The 18,123-nt window shown below is 37.9% G+C and overlaps 1 protein-coding gene across 1 annotated transcript; it reads left to right on the top strand.

The window, feature by feature from the left end:
• The first annotated feature begins 1,468 nt into the window (after positions 1–1,468).
• On the top strand, positions 1,469–14,984 carry slc66a1l.S (solute carrier family 66 member 1 like S homeolog). Its single transcript, XM_018265735.2, has 7 exons — positions 1,469–1,771; positions 2,284–2,413; positions 4,826–4,913; positions 7,016–7,140; positions 8,947–9,042; positions 10,239–10,424; positions 11,995–14,984. The coding sequence occupies exons 1-7, from the start codon at positions 1,614–1,616 to the stop codon at positions 12,097–12,099; spliced, it is 888 nt and encodes a 295-aa protein (XP_018121224.1). The 5' UTR covers positions 1,469–1,613; the 3' UTR covers positions 12,100–14,984.
• Positions 14,985–18,123: the final 3,139 nt, after the last annotated feature.

Raw genomic sequence — 18,123 nt, 5'->3', positions numbered from 1 at the left:
TTCCAGACCCACTGCCTTTGTTCAGTGTAAGCAGTGCAGGACAATTGCCTTAAAAACAAATAAATAAAAACTGCATAGAGTGGTAAGCGGTGGAGTGAAAAAGCCACAGAAAGTTTAAGGCAGCCGACAGTGTTAGCCTTCTACCCTCCCCTCAATTTTCCAATTCCCCTGAGGACAATTCTGCCTACCTACGTTGGGAACGGATAGGAGCTTCTCCCCCACCGTCCACCTACGCTGCCCAACGCGTTTCGCCGTGAAAACGGCTTCTTCAGGGGCATAGGTGCTGATCTTGTCTCTAAAACCAGTTTAAATACCTATCCGGTAATTTTTCAGTGGTGGCGCTTCTCATTTACGTCACTTCCGGTCTCGGCTCACTGAATTGGAGTCTCTAGCCAGAAATGGTCACATGCGTCTGCCCACAAGTGCGTATCCAGTAAACATGTGTCATTGATTCTTTGCCAGTACATCGTTTTTGTTTAACAATACCCATCATGCAATGAGACTGACTTTTGTAGAAGTCGGGAGTTGCCAGATTTTGGGCTCTGTACCCCAGTCTCCCGTCAAATTCTCGCATTTTCCGGTGACTTTCTTCAATTTCAGACAATTTTGTGGCAAAAATCTGCTGGCCACCAAAATGTCTACAGGTTGACCTGTTTTACCAATATTTATTTAAATTGTATGTGTATTAGGGACTTGTGGGGCCCCTATACCTTCTGGGGCCTCCTCTGTAGTTACACCCCTGCTGACAGGTGAATCTGGCACATTTTGCTTTGTGGAAAAATATAGAAACAGTGGAAATTTGAAAAAGGCGTATTTTCTAGGGATGCACAGAATCCACTATTTTGGATTCGGCCGAACTACCCGAATCCTCCATGAAAGATTAGGCCGAATACCGAATCCTAATCTGCATATGCAAATTAGTGGTGGAAAGGGGAAAAATGTTTTACTTCCTTGTTTTGTGCCAAAAAATCACACGATTTCCCTCCCTGCCCCTAATTTGCATATGCAAACTAGGATTCCGATTCGGTTCGACTGAAAAAGGCCAAATCCCGAACCGAATCCTGGATTTGGTGCATCCCAAATATTTTCACATACAGTCATTTGTTTTTTAGACTTTTTTCACTGCACATATTGTGCTATTTTTGGGCTACTTTTGAAGTGTCTGTTGGCTAGTTTAGTAGCCATCATTGACTGGTTTGGACCATTAGACCTGGCAACCCTGGTGGTAATCGTTTCCCTCTGCCTAAATTGCATTAAAGTGCCCCCAAGTAAAAATCCACTGACAATGTTCATTACATTTATTAACTAGCGTCGTCATCAACTGAATAATTGCATTTGTTACTAACAACAATCTCTGCAAATGAGCTGCGCTCAAACACATCCGGGAACCGACGTCCTCAAGACACGTTTCTGATTAAGGCGGAGACAAATTGTGAGGCGGGTCCCTGGCAGGGTTTTGCCAATCAGAATTCAGTACAGCCAGAACGCTCCGCCTATGATGTTACTTGTGTATTGATGTTAGTTTGGAGGAGTCGGGAGCCGCGGTGCCACAGTGCGACAAGTTGCTTTGTTCTCCCTTAAGGGGAGACGGGCTACTTCCTACTAGTAGTATCATGGGTGACACGGGGCCCCGTCACAGCGGTGGGGTTTGTATTGAGGGAAGCCCGTGGATTTGGCAGCTTTTACAACAATGCGTGGGAAATGCTTGGGAGTACTGGAGCGTCATTGTGGGGCTGCTGTCCATCACTTGCTTCTTGTTTGCTGCTTTGCCGTAAGTCATGAAGCTTCTGCTGCGAGAATATGGTTTTTTTTTAGGGTCATTGTAAATGATTTCCGGGGGGTGTGCCTATGTTGTTATTCATTTGTCGGTGGAGTACAGAACACTCTCTTGGCATCAAGTTGCCCCTCAGTGGAAAAGGAATGGCCCTTGTCTGTTGTCAGCCTGGGACTCTGTGTGGGGAACTGGCACCTCTCTGAAATCGAATAAACTGAAGCTGATGCAGCTACTGCTGTAAATATCCTGACATATGAGCATCTCTAGTGTCTGCTCCTCCCTGGAGTCTACACACTGTGTAGCTCCCCCAAAATATTTCAAATAAATGTGACCCCCCAAGCTATTGTACCAGGATGTCCGTAGTCCTAAAAAATATTAAAGCACAAACCGCACATTTCCATCTTCTCACTGAGCAAACGCCATTTTCCACGTTGCATGGTAGTAGTTACACTTAACTTGGTCATAAATAAATGTTTTAAAGTTAATCTTGTTATTCCTTTAACCCTTAGTCAGTTGTATGTGGCCCATACGAATGGAAGAGTGGACCAGGCACTTTCCCTTGGGTTTTTGTTGTGTTGGTTTGGAGGTGACTTCACGAATTTCGTTGGCTGCTACCTGACCAATCAACTGCCACTTCAGGTATTTTTCATATTATAATGATGTTTATTTTTTTGCAAATAAAAAATGATGTTTTTAGTCAAACCTTTTCAATAGGCTGTATACAGAAATATGCACGTACAGATTTTATGGCTTGCTTAGCTTACAATGAAAGTCCATGCCTAAAGTACGGAGTGATTGATTTATTCTTGCTACTTTAAAATAAAAAAAAATCACTGTAAGGAGTAAACCACATAGCTCTGTGACTCCACATGCCTAACTCCTGATCTGTCCCATCTCCACATTCTCATATGCTTTGTCACCCTTCCATCTCATTCCATTTTCTGGCTTCTATTTTCTACTGACTTTGGGGTTATATGATACAGCTAGGGGATCTATTATCTGGAATCAGGCCAGGACTGGCAATCTGTGGGTTCTGGCTAATGCCAGAGGGTCTGCTGTATGGTTCCATAGAAGGTTACCATATAGTGGGCTGGTAGGGGGCTGTTTGGGCCTCTGTGTACTTGGAATGGCAGGGCCTATTTTGACTCCCAGTCCAGGACTGTCTGGAATGGTATGATGTTTCCAGATGAGGGGTCTTTATGTAATTTGAATCTCCATAGTTGACATTTTTTCAAAATGAATCAGTTAATAGTGCTGCTCCAGCAGAATTCTGCACTGAAATCCATTTCTCAAAAGAGCAAACAGTTTTTTTTATATTCAATTTTGAAATCTCACATGGGGCTAGACATTTTGTCAATTTCCCAGCTGCCCCTGGTCATGTGACTTGTGCCTGCACTTTAGGAGAGAAATGCTTTCTGGCAGGCTGCTGTTTTTCCTTCTCAATGTAACTGAATGTGTCTCAGTGGGACATGGGTTTTTACTATTGAGTGTTCTTAGATCTACCAGGCAGCTGTTATCTTGTGTTAGGGCGCTGCTATCTGGTTACCTTCCCATTGTTCTTTTGTTTGGCTGCCGGGGGGGGGGGAGAGGGAGGGGGTGATATCACTCCAACTTGCAGTACAGCAGTAAAGAGTGATTGAAGTTTATCAGAGCACAAGTCACATGAATTGGGGCAGCTGGGAAATTGACAATATGTCTAGCCCCATGTCAGATTTCAAAATTAAATATAAAAAAATCTGTTTGCTCTTTTGAGAAATGGATTTCAGTGCAGAATTCTGCTGGAGCAGCACTATTAACTGATTCATTTTGAAAAAAAAATTTTTTCCCATGACAGTATCCCTTTAAGTGCTACATATATTTCAAACGTTAATGAACCCATTTGGAATATGACCAATTTGGCTTTGTGCACCTTAGTTAGGATCAAGTACAAGGCACTGTTTTATTATTATAGTAAAAAATGTATATTTTTTAAATTATTTGCTGAAAAATGTGGGAGATGTCGATCCCATCAGTATATCAGTCATTATCCTATATTGACCACCTGGCTAAAAGCAAACATCTTATTGGCAAACGTTATGTTTTTCATTACATATGTTCAGGCTGTGGTTTGTCTTATGGTGTCAGTACAATTTTAAGCATCAGCAGTATTTCCAGGTGTTTTGATCATGCAGACTTCTCTGAGAATATTTGTTGTTTGAGACGTTTATTTCAGTGGAAAGCAATCCCTGAATATTTCAAGCAGTTTCATTGCTGCTGCAAGTGTTAGAGCATTGAGCATATGATGTTTTTTTTACCGATATGTGTTAATTTTTTTTAGGGATGCACCGAATCCAGGATTCGATTCGGCCTTTTTCAGCAGAATTCGGATTCGGCTGAATCCTTCTGCCCAGCCGAACTGAATCCGAATCCTAATTTGCATATGCAAATTAGGGGAGGGAAATAGTGTGACTTTTTGTCAGAAAACACGGTTGTAAAAATGGTTTTCCCTTTCCACCCCTAATTTGCATATGCAAATTAGGTTTCGGATTCAGTTCGGTATTCGGTCGAATCTTTAGCAAAGGATTCGGGGGTTAGGCCGAATCAAAAATAGTGGATTCGGTGCATCCCTAATTTTTTTCAATAGTTGGTTTAAGAAAATATCCATGTGGTAAACACTGGTTTATGATTTCTCTCTGTACAGGCATAGGCAAATGTCTCTGCTTTTCCCATGTTGCTGACTGCCTTTACCATTCCTTTGCATCTTTGCCCAGGTAGATTTATTGTGACAGGATTATTGTACATAACAAAGTGCCAGTCTGGGTGTTGGAGAAGATTAGGATGAAAATAAGACCAGGCCATGCAAGCTTGATAACAGACTTTGACTTCACACACTATTACTAATGACCACTAATACACCTGGCACAAATGCTGAAGTAGAGTCTCCTGTCTCCTTGTGCCAGGTTCACTAGTCTTCATGTTAAACATTATAGGTTGGACTGTATCTCTAACATGTGTCACTTGTTTATTACTAGTTTCATTTTTGAGTGCAACAGTGTTTCTTTTTCCCCCCAGATTATTACAGCTATTTTGTATGTGAACATGGACATAATTATGATCTCACAATTCTCCTACTACAAACTGAAAAATAACAGGTTGAAAGGTATTTTTTTTTATTTGTATGTATAACAGCATATTAGATTTTAATGCATTGGGGCAAATTCAATAAAGGGCAAATTTTCGCCAGTGAAGGATCTGCCACACTTCACACCACTTCACTAGGAGTAAATTCGTTACAGCTACACTAATTGACTTAATTGTGAAGTTGGGTGTCTGTAGCCAAACGCTGGCGAAGTTTCCCTAGCATTGATTCGTCAGTGCGAGCATTTCATAGCAAACTTTCGCTAGCATTTATTTCTGACTAGCGAAACTTTGTTAGTACTTTTAATCTTAGGTCAATTTAAATAGGGTGGGTACATATAGGTCATATATAGGTCTTTATTAGAGATGTTGGTGCAAATGCTTGAAGTGGCCATTTATTACAAGAAAGCAAAATAAAGACAAATGTCCTAGACAGGAGCCGACCCTAAAACAAAAACAAATGTGGCATGCCCCTCAAATGGTTGTAAAAATGATGTTAACACATAAATCTTTAATAGTTCGGACTTGTGAAGGCAATCCCGCTTTAAAAAATGAAAAAACCTCCGCGTTTTTAAGAACTTTTTGACTTTCCAGCATACAGGATATGATGTCACTGACAATAAGACTGAGAAGGATGCAGCTTCATCTTATCAGTTCGCCAGGTTTAAGGCGGTGAAAGAAACTCTGGCAAAAGAGGTAACGTTCTGTAAAATTCGCACTGTAGTGATAGTGCACGAAACTGAATTAGCGACGGTCTCTTTCGCTAGTGAATTGTCCTCTATGCCTGTTAGGAAATTGGCAATATCCCTGCGGATGGGATTTCGGGCAAATTTTTGCTAGCAACGGCCACTTCGCCCTTTAGTAAATCTGCCCCATTATCTTTTATGGAATCCTTAGTCATAGTTAGAATATATTTAATGCCTGTTTTTTAGGATGAGACTTTGCCTTTATATACATTATTGGGGTAATTTACTTACTGCACCGCAATGCGCTAAATGCAGTCTTCACCACAATTACCATAGCTCCTCTCCTAAAGATGTGTTTTTTTTTTATTACAGCATAATTGCAGTCATTGAGAAGAGATGTGCCAGATACAATTGTGTAAAATGTTTTAAATATATTTGAAATATATATGAAACAATTTGTGAAATTTTGCTATGCCTTTTGTGTTTCCATAAGTCATCTGCCTGCTTTAGATCATGTTAAGGAGTGTGTGTTTCTATTTAATTACAAAACTTATTTGCGAATCCTTCAAGATAAGCCCCTACATTTTTTTGTTTATAATATACAATTGTTTTGGGGAGAATATCTTTAAGACAAAAAAATTCATATGACAATTGGTCCAATAGCCTGTTTGAAAGCTTTACATGGATGCAGGCAGGATTTTGAGCCCTTTAATACTATCCCCGCCACAGCAAACTTGTGCAAGTAAAAATAGTTTTAGCAATCCATCTTATTTTGAGCTTCAGCTCTCCATGTCTCCCAACTCTCCCATACACCAATACGGCTGTGAGTTGAGGTTCATTCATGGAGCTCCCATTATGTTCTTTGATTTCTGGTATCTTGGTAAATAAAAGTATGTTCATGTATGTGGCCAAACAGATGGCCTGAACCACAAGTGTATGGCAAAAATCTGCTCTTTTTGCAGTCTGCCAAACAAGCTGGACATACAGATTTGCTCATGCCTTGCTTACCTCATTCATTTTTTTAGCTGCTGCCGCCCAATCTCAGGTATATATATAGTAGCTGCTGCCGCCCAATCTCAGGTATATATATAGTCAGGTCACACCCTGCACAGGAGATTGAAACAGAAATGCTTTGTCCTCAGTGTCAACAACCTTTACGTCTGTTCTGCTTCACCAGCGTCAGACATTTTTACCCCTGACTATCTTTAGCTGACAGCTTCTTTTGTATATTGCACTGCAAGCTGCAGTTTTCACACAGTTCACCTGCAAATATGTATTTAGATAGTGCCACTGTGTATACATATCTGTACATTTTTACATACCAATAATAGTAAAAACATTGTGATAACTAAAACCTTATAGAACCTTTATTTGTGCTGCAGACTATGTTGGCAATTTATAATTAAATGATTCTAATTGTGCCCCTTTTATATCTTAGGGAATGGAAGCCTAAAGGGAATTTGCATATTGTGGGTAGTCCTTTCCATTACCTTGTCTATCATACTGCCTAGCCAATTGCTTCTGAAAAAACATGACAAGAACACTGATGTGGAAGTAAACCAGGTATGTGCAGCATTGTTTAACTAATTGTGATGTCCATGGAATTGTTGGCATAACTGTACTACAAACACAGTATCTTAAGTGGAACCATAAACATTTGCACACAGTTTATTTGCTTTCTGGTTCTGTACAATAAAAAAAACAAATACGTTTAGCAGTCACTCGTATCCCTGTAAAGGTAATGTCACATCTAGAGATCCGGGGAGATTTAGTCGCCCGGTCGACTAATCGCCTCTTCTATGGGGTGACTAATCTACTCGAACTGCTTCCCCATGTCTTTCGCCTGCTACAATTAAATAAAAAAAAAAACGCCTGCAGCATGACACTCGTGTGCTTCATTTTCCAAAGTCATGTGTCCTTACCCTAAGGCAAAGGCTAATAATTGTTGTGTGATTTTTTCGTTGTTATGAAAAACTGAATCCCACCAGTAAAATTGTCCATAAACGCACCAGTAATATCATAGAAAACTAATTTTTGTACGATATTTGGTGCGTGTTTGGTGGGAGAGGAGCCGACCGATATCAGCAGAAGGCTTGGATATCAGCTCGTTGATCTGGCTGGCCAGAAAATTTCAATTGGGCGCCTTTGAAGGCACCCGAACATCGGCCATCGTTAGTGCTAAATCGTCAGATACAGGTAGATTTCTATTTTTTTCTACCTGTATATCTGACAATTCAGTTCTACATGTGTGTATTGAAATGAACAATTTTTCTTGGAAAGATCTTTTCCAGGAAAGATCGTAATTGTAACAACTATGGCCACCTTAAGTTTTCCAAACCTTGCTTCAAATTTGTTATGTATGTTATAAGGATTAAACCAGGGTTGGGCTAGCTGCAGCGAGTCTTGATTACCACTCCACATCTTAAAAAATTGAAGGAGTGGACAATCATGAAACAGTAGTCCCATATTTGAGTATCCATGATGGGCACAGGCCTGAACCAGAAAAGTGTTGGGCTATAAAAGCCCCAATGCATACTTGGCCAGAAGCTTGATTAGATATTTTACAAGAAAAGTGCCATGCCTCTTATTAAGTAATCCTTTCAGAGCGAATATAATTGATAGGAACTGTGTTACTATCACTTTTATTTATGTATCAGTATGACAGTGCTGGGGCCTATTTTTGTGGTGTTTTTTTTTTTGTTTTATTGCTGTAAGAGTTTGTATTTAAAATCAGTTTTATGTTGATAGTAATAATACATCTCAGATATGAATATAGCAATTCAGTAAACAACAGATAAAATTTAAAGAAAAATTGTATCCTTTGTATTTTACATGTTTACCCCCATATGTAATAAAAGGCACTAAGTTTGCCCAGAAGCGGTAACCAAATCGCTTTGTTGGAACTACCATAAGAAACTTGCCTCATCACATTGCATCAGAAGCCAGGTGGTTGCTTATCATGCCCTATGGGAGCATCCCAACTTTGTTTTCTGTATTGAGTTCTGTATTGTTCAGCAGCTGATGCTATATAAATACAATGTTTTTGACCAATCAAAGTGCTCTCTGTTGGGATTATGGTCTTGGGGAATGGCATTTTAGTAGTAGCTATAAATTTGATACTGCAATGTCACGGCTTTAAATTAAAAATCGAATTCGGTTAAATTGGGTTCTCCTCCTCTCCCATTGAGAAGTCATTCATTAATTGTATATTTAGCTTGTTTTGGAAACTTGCTATCTTTGGAAAATAATTTATTTGACTTCTTTTTTTTTTTGTTTTGCTGGGTTTTTCATTTAAAAAGTGTGTCCTGAATACTAAATTATTCCTGTTCTGTAAGATATTTTTTAGATAAAATTTTTTTCTTGTTTCAGAAAACTATTGGCATTACTGAAATGTCTGGTTTCATTTGTGGGTATGTTTCGTCTGTTTTTTATTTGGGCTCCCGCTTTCCCCAGCTTCATAAAAATGTAAGTGTTTTTACCATTATAATCCATAAAGTAATGTTAAAATGATGTAGTATCACCACCCTTGGCCTTCTCTATCATGGATTTAATCCATTTTAGGACTAAAGCCCAGGATATAACCTATATTTATCCGCATTATATCCCAATTTTCCTTTTTGTATCATCACCAAACAATGATCCAATACAGATGCTTCTTGCCCATGTTGCAACATTTAGAACCCTAGTCCAGTCAGAAAAGGTAACAATTTCAGCCAGTTCTCTAAATGCCACAACTAGGTCATAAAAAGCCAGTACACTTCCTTGTCATGATCTTTACTTCCTAAAACAAATGTGAATTACCTATTATCTTGTCATTCTCCAGGATATATTCTCTGTCTCTGAACAGACATTTTAAACTATTTTCTCCATTACAGATGCCAGACTTGGCCTGTAAATGCCCATTTAAGTATTGTTTATTGCTTTTTAACCATTTAAATTATATTATTTTTCCTTAAAGGAACCGTAACACCAAAAAATGAAAGTGTTTTAAAGTAATGAAAATATCATGTAATGTTGCCCTGCACTGGTAAAACTGATCTGTTTGCTTCAGAAACACTACTATAGTTCATATAAACAAGCTGTTGTGTAGCAATGGCAGAAATTGAAAAAAAGGCTACATGGCACAGTTTAAATAGTGGATAACAGATAACATTATGTTCTTCAGAGCTTATCTGATGTGTATCCTGAGCCTTTTCTTCTTTGAATGGCTGCACCCATTGCTACACAGCAGCTTATTTATATAAACTATAGTAGTGTTTCTGAAGCAAACAGATCAGTTTTACCAGTGCAGGGCAACATTGCATTATATTCTTATTACTTTAAAACACTTTAATTTTTTGATGTTACAGTTCCTTTAAGTTCAGAGAGAATCTCAGAGGAAGTCTGAAATAATCAGAAATAACGGCCTAGCTAGCCTGAAATAAGATCTCTGTAACTGTGAGTGTGTTCCATCTGGTGATGAAGCTCAATTACCATTGACTTAAATGTCTAAGTAAAATTGTCCTGTGTCAGCCATTGACTTTTTTTTATGTAAGTCATCTGTATTACTGTAGTTTTATAGCAATGGCTCCTATATACACAGATTTTAATTTTAAAAAAATATGGGTATCATTTTTGTCAATGGTTTACAGTATATTTATTCCTGTTGTTTTGTTCCCCAGTTCCACAGAAAATCCACAGAGGGCACTTCCTACTTGTTATTTGCGTTGGCCATGCTTGGAAACTGTACCTACGGGATGAGTCTGCTTTTAAAGCTACCTGCTGTTAGACACCATAAGAGCCAATATATTATACACCATCTGCCCTGGTTAATTGGGAGCTTTGGTGTCCTTATACTTGACTTTTTTGTATCCTTTTAAAAACTTTATCATGCTTTTCTTAATAATTTTACTGATTTATGCAATCATGTCCTACCTATTTTTAACTACCAACTTATTTTTAATCTTTGTCCTTCAAAATGTTCTCAACTACACTAGGTACATATATATTAAAGGGATACTGTCATGGGAATTTTTTTTTTCCAAAATGAATCAGTTAATAGTGCTGCGCCAGCAGAATTCTGCACTGAAATCCATTATATTCAATTTTGAAATCTGACATGGGGTTAGACATATTGTCAATTTCTCAGCTGCCCCAAGTCATGTGACTTGTGCTCTGATAAACTTCAATCACTCTTTACTGCTGTACTGCAAGTTGGAGTGATATCACCCCCCCCCAGCAGCCAAACAAAAGAACAATGGGAAGGTAACCAGATAACAGCTCCCTAACACAAGATGCCTAACAACCTAACTAACCTACCTAACAGCTGCCTGGTAGATCTAAGAACAACACTCATTAGTAAAAACCCATGTCTCACTGAGACGCATTCAGTTACATTGAGAAGGAAAAACAGCAGCCTGCCAGAAAGCATTTCCCTCCTAAAGTGCAGGCAGAAGTCACATGACCAGGGGCAGCTGAGAAATTGACAAAATGTCTAGCCCCATGTCAGATTTTAAAATTGAATATAAAAAAATCTTGCTCTTTTGAGAAATGGATTTCAGTGCAGGAATTCTGCTGGAGTAGCACTATTAACTGATGCATTTTGAAAAAAACATGTTTTCCGATGACAGTATCCCTTTAACATTAGAAGACAAACATCATTGGTGATGTTGCCCATGGAAACCAGTCGGCCGTTAAATTTGAACAGTCATCTACAAGTTAGAAAATCAAATGGAAATCAATCAACCAACCAAGATCTGATTCTCGCAACATCACCAGAGAGGTTTGTCGCCAACATTAATAAATGTGCCCCTTAGAGCAACTGATTACTGTACAAGTAAACTGTCATTTTATTTATTAGAAATTTGGTTTTGGCAAGTCGTTCCCCAAGCAAACAATGGTGGGTTAAAAAGCATAATTTTACTGCTTAATTACTAGGCCAGCAATTGAGAAATAATGAGAAATAACTAGTATGTCAGGGCTGGAAGACAAGAAATTTGCAAAAATATTGCGATTTCACAACAGTCATTAATGTTTCCAATTAAAGGGATTCATCACCTTTAAAATAACTTTTAGTATGACATAGAAAGTGATTTTCTGAACCGATTTGCAATTGGTTTTCATTTGTGGTTTTTGAGTTATTTAGCTTTTTATTCAGCAGCTCTCCAGTTCAGAATTTCAGCAATCTGGTTGCTAGCATCCATATTACCCTAGCAACCATGCAAGAATTTGGCTGGAATATTTGTAGGAGAGGGCCTGAATATAAAGATGAGTAATAAAAAGTGCAATAACAATACGTTGGTAGCCTTACAGAAATGACTTCTCTTACTGCAGTGTAAAGTTAAGATTAGACAGAGAACCATTGTATTTTTATTTGTACTGTGTCACTTGAACAAATGCAATTTTTTAATGATAATTTCCATAACTCAAAAACGTCAGATGACGGCACAGTTCATAATTTATCAGAAAAACAAGACGAATAAGACTAAAGATTTATTTGCAATTGAAGTGGAACCTTTACTTGTAGATGAAAAAGAAATCTAAAGTTTAAGGGCAGGTGTACATACCCTTGCTGTCAACTGTAAACAAAAGTGAACTGCTGGCTGGAATTTTAGGAATTATGCCCTTTAATATTTAAAGTTCATTAATCTGTTTACATTCCATATGGACTTTCTTCCAAGATGTTATCATCCATAGCATCTTCAACTGAAGGTGTTATATAAGAAGCTAACACAAGTTGAGAATGTAAGCTGACCATAGACGCAAAGATCCGATCGTTCGAATCCTTGAACAATCCGACTTCCCCATCTCCAGACCTGCCACTAACCTTCCAGATCAAATAAAGTAGTAAAAGAACAGATCAGCCGAGGATTCGTACGACTGGATCTATGGCCAGCTGAAAGCCTAAAACAGAATATAGCTAGAAATGCTGTTTCATGTTTTAAACTTTCTGTACAAGCCCCAAACTCAACTCTCAGTCTTTTGACAGTCACGATCCATGTCTTCAATTCAGTCTAAAAAAATCCAAGATGAGATCTGCAGTTGACAAAGATACAAGATAACTCGAAAGTTCAGGGACATCTCCAGTGTTCCCTTGTACACATTTTGAGGACAGTGCACACAATAAATCATTTTACAAATAATTTTGTACTTACTCTTAACTGTTCACTGTTTTTTAAAAGTGCGGCCACAATAATTTATTTTACGTTCTCAACCAGGGAATACTGGGCGCATCTAATAAATGCATGTTGCAGTGCTACACTGATTGCAGTTAAATTTAAATTAGTCTAGTTGGATTTTCTAGACAAATCTCATGCCTCCCAACTGTCCTATTTTTCGCAGGACAGTCCCTATTGTGATAGCTCAACCCCCAGTCCCAGATTATAACTGAAATGTCCTGACTTTCTCTTTGATCTCCTGCATTGAACTGCCAGAAAAAGATACAATGTTTCTAACTTAATTGGCTTTTGGCAGAGAGCACATAATACATGGCAGGTGCACTTAGATACATTTGTTACAATTTTAGATGAGCAAAGAAACAATTGTAATGAAGATAAGCAGGTGTCTGTGACTGACTTGCAGCTTAAAGGGCAATTCACCTTCATTAGCAAAACTGTAATAACGCATAAAAATCACAAATATCTTCAAACTTTCATAACCTGCCAAATTGTGTAAAATGATCATGGTAATTAGGGGGTGTGGTCAAGAATGTGCCCCTCCCTTTGTCCCTCTTTCTACTTCCAAAATGTTGGGAGGTATGGAATCTCTGAATTATCAAGTGATCTGATAATACTATGTTAGACCATTGTCATGTGCTGTGAATCAGTAATAAAATAAGATGGTGAGTTACTAGGGACAGAGACAGATCTTCACTGCTAAGGTCAATGACACAACACTGAGCACGTTAAGAGAAGTGTTTTCTATTAACCTAAAAACGCTGTGCCCAAAGCAGCCATAGTTTGTAAAGTAAATCCGCTGACAAGCCCTCGCATCAGTGTTTTTAAAGCTAAAGTAGTAAAAACATGTGTTTCAGAGCTAACATCCTCAGTGCTGTGGAGGACTGCTTGGGGCATCATATTTTCAGCACGTGAAATCCAGTTGAAATGTTTTAAATAAAACTATAGCTTGGGCATATCTAGCACTTTGTAGAGAATCATCTATTCTGTGTGCGTAATACAGTATGGGATCTGTTATCCAGAATGCTTATGACCTGGGATTTTCTGAATAAGGGGTCTTTCCATAATTTGGATCATATTTTAAGTCTTCTAGAAAACATGTAAACCTTAAATTAACCCAATGGGATTGTTTTGCTAAAAATAACGATTTTATTTAACTACAGGGAAAAAGTAAATACAAAAGATATGCTTAAATGGAGTTTATTATGGCCTTTCTGTAGTTTTGAGATCTGGAGAGAACTGGTGTCTGATAAGGGATCCCATACGTGTATTTTCTGTAGCACAATATCTGTTGTTGTTTTTTATTTACTGTGCTTTAGACTTCAGGTAAAGCCACCAGGCATCAGTGAGAGCTGCTTATCACAGATAACAGAACTTTGAAATGTTTACATTTTTTCTGACTTCTGAATGTGACACATACTGTTTTTACAGGTGGACTTTATAAAAACCTGCCAGTGCCGTTCCTTTAGTACAAATGGCAGTGCTTAGCCTCCATTTCTATTCTCCACAAGATACTTGTGCTAGACAATAGCGCGCCCTTCTCCGGCTGCTACTCTCAGTATGCTCCATCACTACAATATTTCCAGCCTCTTGCATTTTGTTACCAGCCAAGTGATAGCAGCATACTAAGTGATCAGTCAAAGAATAATGGCTGCTATTATCTGAACCAGGTTAGTATCTGTAGGAAGGAAGGGTAAGAGCTTTTAATATGCTCTAGCTGATCTCCTATACTAAGCAACTTTTACATTTGTTCTTCATTATTTATTTGGTTTATATTATAAAGTATTGTCAATTCTCCAGCATAAGCTGTCCTCATGCTGCAACATTTCATTACTCACCTTTGACAAACTCCCTCCGCTGGATGCTTGTTGTTATTACGCAAGGCCACTTCCTGAATTTGTTCTGCACCTCCATATGGCTTATGGCAGAACTGCATTTGGACTTATCTGGCTACTGTAATTCTACCATGTGACCCAGCATAGTGCCTTGTGGGAGCTAAGACTCCATTTTATAGTCCATAGTAAATCTGTTTTAACCCACCTCTACAGCTGTCCGCACCTCAAAGACACTGCTGCAGATAACATTTGGGCCAGCCAATGTGCTTGATGCTGCAGTTAATGTTCATGTTACATGTTTGTATGTTGTACCTTTCATTGCAAACATACTTATTGTATTTTCTGTTATTCGTTACAGTTTCACCTCTCTACTCTACTCTATTCCACTTGCCTATCCAGTAAAATCTACAGACTCCAAGCTCAGTTTCTTTATTGGATTGTGGGGAGGTTTAGCTGCATGTCGAACTACACACTGCCCCAGGGTAATACGTAGGGAGGACAGAACAACTGGCATTCCTATTCTGTCTATATTCAGTCTGCAACTGAAATGTGTTCTTAACTATGCTCTGGGATAGAGAGATGACATCATTAACATAAATACAACTGGTTGTCTGGAAATATCAGTGCTACATCTGTATATGATTACCTATACCATGTGGCACATACGGTCATATGAAAAAGTTTGGTAACCCCTCTTAATTCTTTGGAGTTTTATTTATCATTGGCTGAGCTTACAAAGTAGCAACTTCCTTCTAATATATATTAACATGCCTTATACAAACAATAGTTCTCATCACCCTGCCATACAGATGTTCTTTGTGCAAATTGCTCTGAATTGTAGAACAATGTACAGATACACCATCTGCAGCAAGATGTACTTGCAGATCTTTGGAGGTGATATTTGGGTTGTCTGTAACCATTTCACATACATATATGCTGCTCCTTTATTTTTCTTGGCCTGCCAGACCTGGGTTTTACAGCAACTGTGCCTGTGGCCTTCCGTTTCCTGATTACATTTCTTACAGTTGAAACTAATAGTTTAAACCTCTGAGATAGCTTTTTGTAGCCTTCTCCTAAACCCTGATACTAAACTATCTTTGTTTTTAGATCTTTTGAGAGTTGCTTTGAGGATCCCATGCTCTTCAGAAGAGAGTCAAACAGAAGCACAACTTGCAATTGGCCACCTTAAATACCTTTTCTCATGATTGTACACACCTGCCTATGAAGTTCAAGGCTTAACAAGTTAATCCAACCAATGCTGGTGTTGCCAGTAATCGGTATTGAGCAGTTACATGCTTTCAAATTAGCAAAATTACAAAGGGTAGCCAAAGTTTTGTACAGCCAGTTTTTCACATCTAATTTAATTTCATACTGAATACTGCTTCACTAAAAATCTTTGTTCAGAAAACACCCCAGTACTCACTGATATCTTTTTTGTTGAAAGTGGATTAAATTATTATGCAGGCTGAGAGGGGTTCCCAAACTTTTTCATATGACTGTAGAAACCTCAAAATGTTCATACCCTTTTCAAGGAACCAAACCGGCAAGATAGCCCACTGATAATGAATGGGTAATTCTGTATAGCACTAGCCAGCAATCATTTGCTTGTTGTAATGAGTTTTATGAACCTGGCAGTTGCCAAATACAACTTCATTTTAATCTGCCAACTCTTTAGTCATTTACAAACCCAAATAAATGTGTCAAGTTATTGGAACACAATACTATCTAATATGTCTGTGTGCCTGTGTAATATGTCTGTGATTTATGAACCCTTGTTTTTTTTTTATTGTTTGTGGCAAAAAACAGCTTGTGGGGCAAGGGAAACACAGGTTTTTTGTTTTTTTTTTTATTATCCAGTTCGACAGCAAGCCAAAACAATTGATTGCAAAAAGCACAGTGAGTTCAGGATCTCTCATGCAGATTCTGCAAATGATTACGCTGGATCCTGGATGCTCATGGGTTCATAAATCATGACTTTAAAAAAATTACACTAGCTAAAAAGCAGACTGGGGTAATTTAATTTCTTTAATTTAGTTGTGCAAAATGTATGAGGTTTTGCACATAGCTCACAGTCAAGGCACCATAAACACTTTTCAAGAAAAATATATCATTGTGGTTTTTTTTATGCTGTAAGCAGTTGCTTATCAACAAAATTTGTGTTAGGGGAGAAAAAGCACAATCGTTTGGTCAGCAGTGGTGGCTAAGTCTCGTATTTACCATCGTAATTTGAGATTTTCCAACACATAACAGCAACACAATCCTAAAAATAAACATGACCACTCAATGTAATGGGATAAAATAATTAGATGTTAGTGCTTTGTACCTATAATTTAGCCATTTGTACTAATATAATAAAATATCCACAAAATAGTCTTGGAAGGAACAGTAAGGTTATTGCTGGATGGGTATCAAATATGAGGTATGTAGTGTGGGCAGTGGGCACCAAAGCAGCCGTGTCTTCATGGGATCTATGCATTTCATGCAATTGCCATTGTCAAATTGTATGAGCGTGTTTGCAAGGTTTATTAATCTTTTCAAATATCCCACTGTAATATCTCTCCTGACTGTCATGTATTGCACATTATTTGGAGTAAATAAGGGATTCACCTTGCTTATCTTCAAAAGTTTCTGTTTGCATACAACTGTATTCTTAAATACTTGTATTAATATATACAGAGATCATAATATACTCACTATCACTAGTGTAATAACTGTACAATGTATTGGTGCCATATACAGTAAGTAACCATTGACAGTTGAAGGTGTAATAACCTATGACAAAATGTTTTGTAATATGTATAATAAGTTTTCATTGGACGTTCAGTGTATGTAGAAAATATCTTGGCCAAAAAGCCTTAATATTGTTTAATAAAGTATTTTCCATTGAAGTTCTTGTCTATCCCTGTCTATTAACAATCCCTGTCTATTAACAACTTCACACTGAAATTGTGTTGGTAAACAGAAGACAAATTTTAATAAAACTAAGTTATTTTACATTTTTTTTATGGCTTGTACAGTGATAGTCCTTAAAGCTATATGACCATGGGTATTCCTTGTACTGAGCATCTTCTATAACCTAGAAGAGATCCATATGTCACTGTGTTTAGCTGAAAGTGGCTATAAAATCCTGATTTATTGCTAAAGCCAGGCAGATCTGAAGGCAGGTTTAATGTAGACAAACTTTAGCAACTAAAACAGTTCAATCTTGGTGGTACAAATAATCCAGCATAGGGGATGGAAAAAAAAAACAAGTGTTTGTTGGTAGAACTCAAAATGTACAATAAATAATTGTAAAACATTTTTGCTGAATAAATGTAGCCATTCGTCTACCTTTAAAGCTTGTCCAGTGTCTCTAGTCAAGGAGGCACTTGTAAGTAATAAATATCAATAAAAGTATGACAATAGCTACACTGAGAATGAATGTTTATTACCTCATATTAGAAAAAATGATGTGCCTAAAATTGCACACAATCCGCACAGGATATTGTTGTAGATGATTATAAAGCCCATAACAAAAACAGTATTCCAAAAGACCCAAAACCATTGGACAAACTTTA

The sequence above is a fragment of the Xenopus laevis genome, chromosome 5S (assembly GCF_017654675.1).
Source record: "Xenopus laevis strain J_2021 chromosome 5S, Xenopus_laevis_v10.1, whole genome shotgun sequence".
NCBI classification, from domain to species: Eukaryota; Metazoa; Chordata; class Amphibia; order Anura; family Pipidae; genus Xenopus; species Xenopus laevis.
Note: the sequence above shows the minus strand (reverse complement) of the source record. Positions and strands in the feature narration are given on the sequence as shown.

Bases quoted from the DNA above. Each gene is read 5' to 3' on its own strand.
- slc66a1l.S (XM_018265735.2), top strand. From the start codon at position 1,614: ATGGGTGACACGGGGCCCCGTCACAGCGGTGGGGTTTGTATTGAGGGA. The intron at 7,141-8,946 runs GTATGTGCAGCA...TTCTTGTTTCAG, and splicing joins CTGATGTGGAAGTAAACCAG to AAAACTATTGGCATTACTGA. The intron at 9,043-10,238 runs GTAAGTGTTTTT...TTTGTTCCCCAG, and splicing joins TTCCCCAGCTTCATAAAAAT to TTCCACAGAAAATCCACAGA.